The 7,543-nt window shown below is 40.2% G+C and overlaps 1 protein-coding gene across 1 annotated transcript; it reads right to left on the reverse strand.

Moving 5' to 3' along the window:
* Window positions 1-1,934: 1,934 nt before the first annotated feature.
* On the reverse strand, window positions 1,935-7,320 carry LOC110985232 (microfibril-associated glycoprotein 4-like). Its single transcript, XM_022246105.2, has 4 exons — window positions 6,661-7,320; window positions 4,606-4,742; window positions 3,929-4,190; window positions 1,935-3,597 (listed from the first exon to the last, which is right to left on the reverse strand). Exons 1-4 carry the CDS (start codon window positions 7,067-7,069, stop codon window positions 3,356-3,358), a joined length of 1,050 nt encoding a protein of 349 aa, XP_022101797.2. The 5' UTR covers window positions 7,070-7,320; the 3' UTR covers window positions 1,935-3,355.
* Between the last annotated feature and the right edge of the window lie 223 nt (window positions 7,321-7,543).

Here is a 7,543-nt window from a genome sequence, read left to right on the forward strand (position 1 = left end):
CTTCCAGGGAATAACATTCTTATTGCTTTTCAATCTCATCATTTCTACTAATGACGGTACTTAAATGGGGCTTAATACATTAGGCCTAATCAAAATCAGGTTTACCTCACGCAAGAAATTATTAGATAAATACTCAAGAAATTAAGCCCCATTTAGAAACTGTATCATTTTAGCACAACGTGAGGGGAGAATTTGAGTAGAAATTGGCAACGAACACCAGAAACCGTAGTTTCCGACTCGTTGATAAGTGATCGTGTACTTTTACCTGTATTATATAATTTAACGTTCATCGTCGGGGGTGTAATTATATTCATTAGTCTTTAGTTCCCAGCCCATTTCATATAGATGTATTTCATTCCCAATAAGAAAGAAGAAAATATTGTAAGGACAGAAACCAATGCACGGTACTGCAGCGGGTTGCGCTTCGCCACGGCGAAAGGGTTTCGTAAAAATAATCACGTACTTGAGGACCGTTCGTTCTTTTAACTGAAGTGGGTTTATGCAGGTATTGTTTATAACAAATACCGAATATTGTGAGTGCAGTGGTAAGAACATTTTCATGAGGTGAGAAATTAAATGTTCCATTCCGCTACGAATGAGCTACACTCAGTATTTGTGTACTAATAATTGCTCAAATAAATAAAAGGTTCCAATTTGACGAATATATGTTGCAAACTGCAAGTTATATTGACAAGAAAAAACCTTGTATGACGGGAGGGGGGCTAAATTTGGGGATTCTGAAGCACTTTGGGAATGGAAATTAATAGTAATTAAGAAATAAAAGCAAACAAAACACACCTCCTTCATCTCATATTTCGAAAACAAATTTTAAAAATGCATAGACCCCGTTGTCCCTTAATTCGCTATATCCTGTACCTAGTTGTTGTCGAAAGGTACCGATTCGACGGCAACCTAATCAGGTCATAAATTCATTTTTTTAAAAACAATATTACAGCTCTCTACATTAACAATACAGACTTGGCGTCGTTACAATAACCCCGATAGCGTGCTTGTCCAAAAGGCCTCCGTTAGGCTCCATTCCCACCGCTATCTAGTAGGGCGTCGACTATCCGCTTCTCGCACGCTGCCACCGCTGGCGCCAGAGCCTCGATCTGGCAGCTTTGTACAATAAATATAGCCGGTTCAGTGATTCCCTTGTATGTTACGTATGTAATTTTGCGCCTGATGCGTTAGTTCTTATACCTTGCAATTGGACAAAACGATTCTGAAGTGATTTTACATGCTGTCAGTTCAAGGCCCTACGCATGCCTATGGTTGCACTACACCAAATACGCGCCCATAGAAAGCAGTTCAAAATCAGACCGAAATAGCGCCTCCTGTTGACTCTCGGAAAGAGGTTGGTCTCCCTTTTTATTGAAAATTCAAGATTGTGGCCAGAAGATCACTTTTCATTTCAATTCTGAGGGGGTTAGCCACGAATTTTTTTATTTACCTTTCCCCGAAGATACCCCCAAAATAGTAATAAAACTATACGCTCAGCATCCAGGATTTTCCTAAAGGGGTGGAGGGGGGTGAACTAAAATAGCAATGGTGTAATGCACGAGTAGTGCACGAAGCACTTACGGCGTGGGGTCCGGGGCCCGCATAAGAGATTCAAAGATTGGGTGGATTCTAGGTGCTCTGGGGTGCAATTTCAGGCAGCATGGCCCCTCCTTCTTCTTCTCCCTTCTTTTTTCTTCTCTTTAAATATTATTTATTTGTTTATTCATTTATTTGGTAAAAAAGGGTAGCTTGCGCCCCACACACCCACCCTGGATCTGCCCCAGCTTGCACAGAAATTTGTAAACTTACAAAAAAGGTAAGTTTTCATCATAACGAAAGTTTGTGAAAGTTATGTTATTATATTATCGAAATGCCTGTCATGAGACGACAAATACGGCAACATCAAACAAAATGGAGGCTATGCGAGTAAATCCACATTCCTATTAGTAATTTATTGCATAATCGAAGAGATTCGTTAACTTGAGAGTAATTAATCGATCTATTAATTATATCATTAACTTTAAAACCCTGCTGACATCAGACAATGGAAATTTCTTCTGGATCACTGAACATCAAGTACATCTCCACAACAATATTGATCCAGCAATGTTCGATGATAGACCACAGTCAACCACAGTTCAACTTTAGTCTAAAAGAACGCACACTATAGTCGACTGCGGTTGGACTGCACAGGTAGATGACCATTTGCGACCAGCTTACAAAGGTTGGTCATGGTCATTGGTTGCCGTAGCCCGTTTAAAAGCACAGTGTTGAGAGAGCCAGTTATACGAAAAAGTGGTGGAAAAACAGGAGACGTGTGCATGTCACTAGTAAACAACCATTTTCACTTTCATTTTGGTTATTTTGCCTTCCTACAGCCACTTTTTTCTCCCATCAGATATAGGACCCTACTGATTTAACAACGGTTGACTCGTGTCGTTCGTACTTTAACTTCACTGCATAAAACGCTAAGTGCGTCACGAACCAACCGTCCTTGATCGAACTTGCCCCATCCGGTTCGTAAGTGTGACGTCACTTCAGTTTAAACCACGCCAACCGCACATGCACTGCACGTATTGATCGTCATTTACATGAAACCATGGAACCAGAAGTTAACGCGCAACTTCAGCGATTGTCCAATGGAAGCCTGCAAATCGGGGCGCGTCCGCCTTTGTGAGGAAGTCACTTACGAACCGGATAGTGACGAAATTTGCAATGTTTCTTATCTGCGTAAATAATGTGCCTTGGCTGTGTTCAAACATACTGGCTACTGTTAATACTTGCAGACTCGGAAGCCAATGACTTACATACGGCTGTACTGTGTGCGCTACTGCCAAATGTTTTGGACACAAGGGTGTTGTTAGGGGAGGGGGTGAATTTGAAGCCCATACTTGTTGTTTGAAAAGATTGGCGAGAAAAAGGCTGCTCGCTGACTTATTGCCCCTATATTTACATGTTCACAACAATAAATTGCCAAAGAATGGAAATTTACGACAGAAAAGCATTGCAAATTCCAGCTTCTGTGCATAAATCTGCAACATCGAGGTTCATTGACTGGGGTGACCGTTTTGCTCATGTATATGCATATTAAATAACCCCCAAAACCATATGGGCTCCAAAATACAGATTCTTTTTAAAACAAAAACTGAAACTTTGATTAATTAAAATATTAGGGTAAAATTTTAAGGGTTGTAATGAAACCAATGTATTCCATGGTCCCTTTAACGACTGACTTCTGCTAGAACTTCAATCGATTTCAGCCCGGCTTGAGCATTACAGGACTGGAATGCAATGAGACAATTACATGAACTTCTATGTCTTGTTTAACTTAAAGGTAAGTTTAGACAGTTGCTTATTTGTTCATAATTTTAAATTTCATCTCGGAAATTCTCAAGGATTCATAGTTTCCTTTCCAAGTGTACCAGGCTATCCCCTGGTACGGTTCTCCAAAATATCGACCATTCAGGTTAGACTGATAACAACCTGCATACCACCAGGCACCGCCAAACTGTATGGCACAGCTTTTTATCCAATCATCGTTGTCTACATCATAGGTAGAGAAGCGCTTGTCGACGTGTTTAGACAAAGAGTCACCTGGACACATGAATAAACCATCAGATAATTGCTTAACGGTATTCGTGGATATCCATAGGTCTGCTGATCCCAAGAATACTTCTTTCACCAACCAGAAACATAATTACAAATGGCTCAAAGCGCTAATCACTGACTTTCTTGGACACACAAGTATTATTTTCATCCTTGCCAGAACTTTCAGACGTACATCCATTAGAATGGAGATCAAACCTTTTTAAGAGGACAGGCAATAGTCATTCACAGCGCCCCCAGGGATTCCCCGTCACGAGTTCACTCTGTCTCTGAATGTACCATTGATGAAGTAACCAACACGTCGTTATTTCCTCCTTACCTGCTGTTCCCCAGTAGCCAGAAACGCTCAACCGATAGTAGTCAGACAGATCAGCAATCCTGAAGTTGGGGTACATAGCGTACGCAGAGTTGTTCTGGAAGTCTGTCAGATCAATTCGTAGAATGTAGTCATCTTGAGAGGTTAGTCGATATAGATTATCATTGCCCAGCCAGAACTCACCGTCTACATCACCGAAGCCTTGGCGATAACTATTAAAATCACGGTAGAAGTCTACTGAGCCGTCTTTACGACGCTGAAACACCTTAAGATATTTAAATGAAGAAACAATAAAGCTCAGTAAAAATCAAAGAATTATTTTGAATGAAAAGAGAATATTATAGTCGGGCCGCTTAGTTCAAACCGCCGTCATATTTTTAAACAGAAAAGCTTCCTGTCAGGAATTTGGTATTCCTCAACTTGGATATGAATACTAAAACCTACTGATGCAAGTGTCAAGAAAAGCAGGAATGATAAAATAGTATAATCATTGCACCACCAAAGCGTTGTAGAACACGCTGATAACGGGCTTGTAAAGAAATTTTAACTTGAAGCATTAACAATGAAACGAAAGATACTGTTTTCGAAAAGTTTGATCTTCATCATAGGGTTTTTGAATGAAATAAACAGTGCTTTTTAAGGAAATGCTAAACTCAGTCTTTCTTTTCCTTGATGATTACCGTCCAACCGCCACCATCGGTGGCCATGTCACAGTACACTTGAATGGCCGCTCCACCATCTCGCGGCCGCACTGTGTACACACCACTATTTGCCTTGTCCTTAGTTAAGGCTGCCGAACAATCCTTAGGGAGGATACCTGTGGCAAACGATCAGACAAACTTGATGTTTTTCACTTAGAATCATTAAAAAAAAAACAGGGAAATTGCAAGTTGTTTGTCTGCATGGAATTGGGCATGAGTGAATTGGTGAATTCCTGGACCATGGACACCCCAACTCCAGACTGTTCTGCTTTTGATCATAAGGAAATCCGCAAGTAAATTGAGTAATTCATAGTGTTTGGAAGGACCATTTCAGCTCACGCTTCGCTAGCTGGGTCGGCTATACTTCTATAGGAATTTTTTCTTTTCTTGTAACACGTTTCAAACTGTTTTCAAGAAAATCAGTGTTCAGAGATTTTGTTTTGCTAATTTTAATTTTTAAACGTCTTTTTCAATTGGCTGAGGGTTTCCCACAACTGCGAAAAGCGGTTATACCGAGCAGTAAAAGGCTCACTGGTCAATAACGTTACATTTCGGAAGTTTGGGTGAGATGACATTTTCTGGGTCGTTACCAGTCAGAGTTATTATGGCGGCTTCAGCAGGAAACACGTCGCCGGTCAACCATTGAATTGTCACTTTAGATGTGCTCTACACTTGGCTTCTTGTTTTCTTTGTCAACAACCTTTAGCGGATCGACGAGACTGGGCCTTGGCCCCATTAATTTTCTCAACCGTAATAAAAGAAGGGTGATTTTAGGGGGCTGTTTCACCCCCTTCCCTTAAAAAGGCCAGGATAAACTAACACTTGAGAAACGAAACCTTCAAGTTGTTGCCATTACCCCCCAAAAAATGGTTCTGGGTCTGCCTTTGTTAACACCGGAAATTAGCTGTTGATGCCTGAGAACGACAAGGACCAAAAAACTGTATGTTTCTCTGTATACAGCTCCTAACTGTTCAATGGAGGACCGATGTTTATCGGGGTAGGGGGTACTACCCCCCCCCCCGCTATGGCACACACTTTCTGACTGGAGGTTGAGATTAGCTATGTATCATTCTCCAGACTTTTAGAACAATAAAGAAGAAAAATAAAGACTAGAGTCAATACAGATATGTAAATTTCACATGAAATTGGAAATGCCAAAAAATGTTCTAATTAAAAGTCCAAAATCAAAAGAATGATATTTTATTATTACATGTATAACTTGTAGTACGCGGCGCCCACTTGAGTGTGTAAGAAACGTCAAGCTCAGGCCCACCCTGCTCAAACTGACAGCATCAGATTTTTGCAAATTGGATTTTTTTTATCACCAAACTCCTCACTTCCATAAAGGAATATACGCCCTTGTGACGGAAAGTGCATTGCATCTTCAGGGCAAAATTTGTAGTGACTCAAGAAAACCCTACGTCATCAAGGAAAAATCGCTGACGTATTGTTGAATATGTACGTGAGATCAGAGGCGGGGCTGTGCTAATCGTAAAAGGATAATAACTAACCCATGCATAACTAATCAGGGGGTTGCTACAAAGACTGGCATTGTGTTTACCCAACATGCAGCGCATGTTTTACATATTTCAAAAGACATAAAGGATTCAGCTGTGATAGCGTGCGATTTGCCAGTAATTTGACCTTTGACCTGCATTAATATAGACCAATCTCTTCATTGAAATTGTTTGCCCCTCTTAAGACCTCAACTAAACAAATAAAAAAATAAAAAACTTCATTCATCATAATATCTCAACTATACAGTTTCCGGTTAAGTGAAAATATATGTCGTAAAATACTTTTCTCAGAGCCTGCAGGAAACCTTAATGAAAATTTAAGACATTCGTTAAGGAGGAATAAAGATAAGATGATTGTAAACTTTAACCCATATTGTTATAAACCATGATATTCTTACCATGGTACAAAGCCCTACCCTTTAGCAAACAGTTTATTCCTCCATCCCATAATGATGCATGCAAAAAGTTTCCCTCAGAACAATATATTTTTAAAGACAGTGAAAAAAATGCACTTTACCTTGTCTATTTTTGATGCTTGCGACGATGTCCTCGAAGGCCGAGTGTAGTTGAAAAACCTGCCTCATGAAATCTTCCTCATCCCGCTTGTATTCCTCTGTCAATCTTTCCAACTCTCCAACCCTCCATCTGATGAAACCTTCTACCTCAGAACGATTACATGAGGCAGACACCGGTTTTTCAAACTCTTTGACGTTGACTTCTGGCTCATATACGATGGGTTCTCGAAGCGTCTTCCCACCCAGTTTATGATCGGTTGAAAAATGCTGTATCGATAGATCGTTCTCAAGTAAAGGATTTCTCTCACAACCAGTAGCGTCATGGCAAAAGATCCCAGCCTCAGCTCTCGGGTTGGTTCCCGCAACAATCACAGTTACAAACAGAACGAGCCTATATATTGACGATTCCATTTCTCCAGACTGCTTTAGTCCCTCACTAAGCAAGGTCTTGTGCGTTACACTGTGTCTGCCAGTCCAACTCGAGAATAAATCCAACTAACAGTCATCTTTCTACACGATACTTTGGTCTTAAATAATTATACACTTTCACTTCTCACCGACTAACATTTCACGATAAAATCAGATATGCAAAGTTTTCCCAGGGTCTGTTGTCGAGTAACCAGACGACTGAGGTATTTCCTATGTTAATATTCGTTTGGAATGGCTCACGGGGTTGTGGCTGTACTTTAACCTGGTTGTTGTGACTGGTGTGTCTCTGCTTTAATGGACTCACGTACAGGAGTTGTTCCTTAGGAAACAACACATTTTCTCCTTATTTTATTTTGTAACTATAAACCCATATTTTGTCCCTTAGTGGTGTTTTTGCCACAAAGGCATCTCCATGAATGATTTCTATATAACTATATTTTACTATGTTTTCAAGAA

The sequence above is a fragment of the Acanthaster planci genome, linkage group LG07, assembly GCF_054643075.1.
Source record: "Acanthaster planci isolate LZ-2023a linkage group LG07, COTS_SCS, whole genome shotgun sequence".
NCBI lineage: Eukaryota > Metazoa > Echinodermata > Asteroidea > Valvatida > Acanthasteridae > Acanthaster > Acanthaster planci.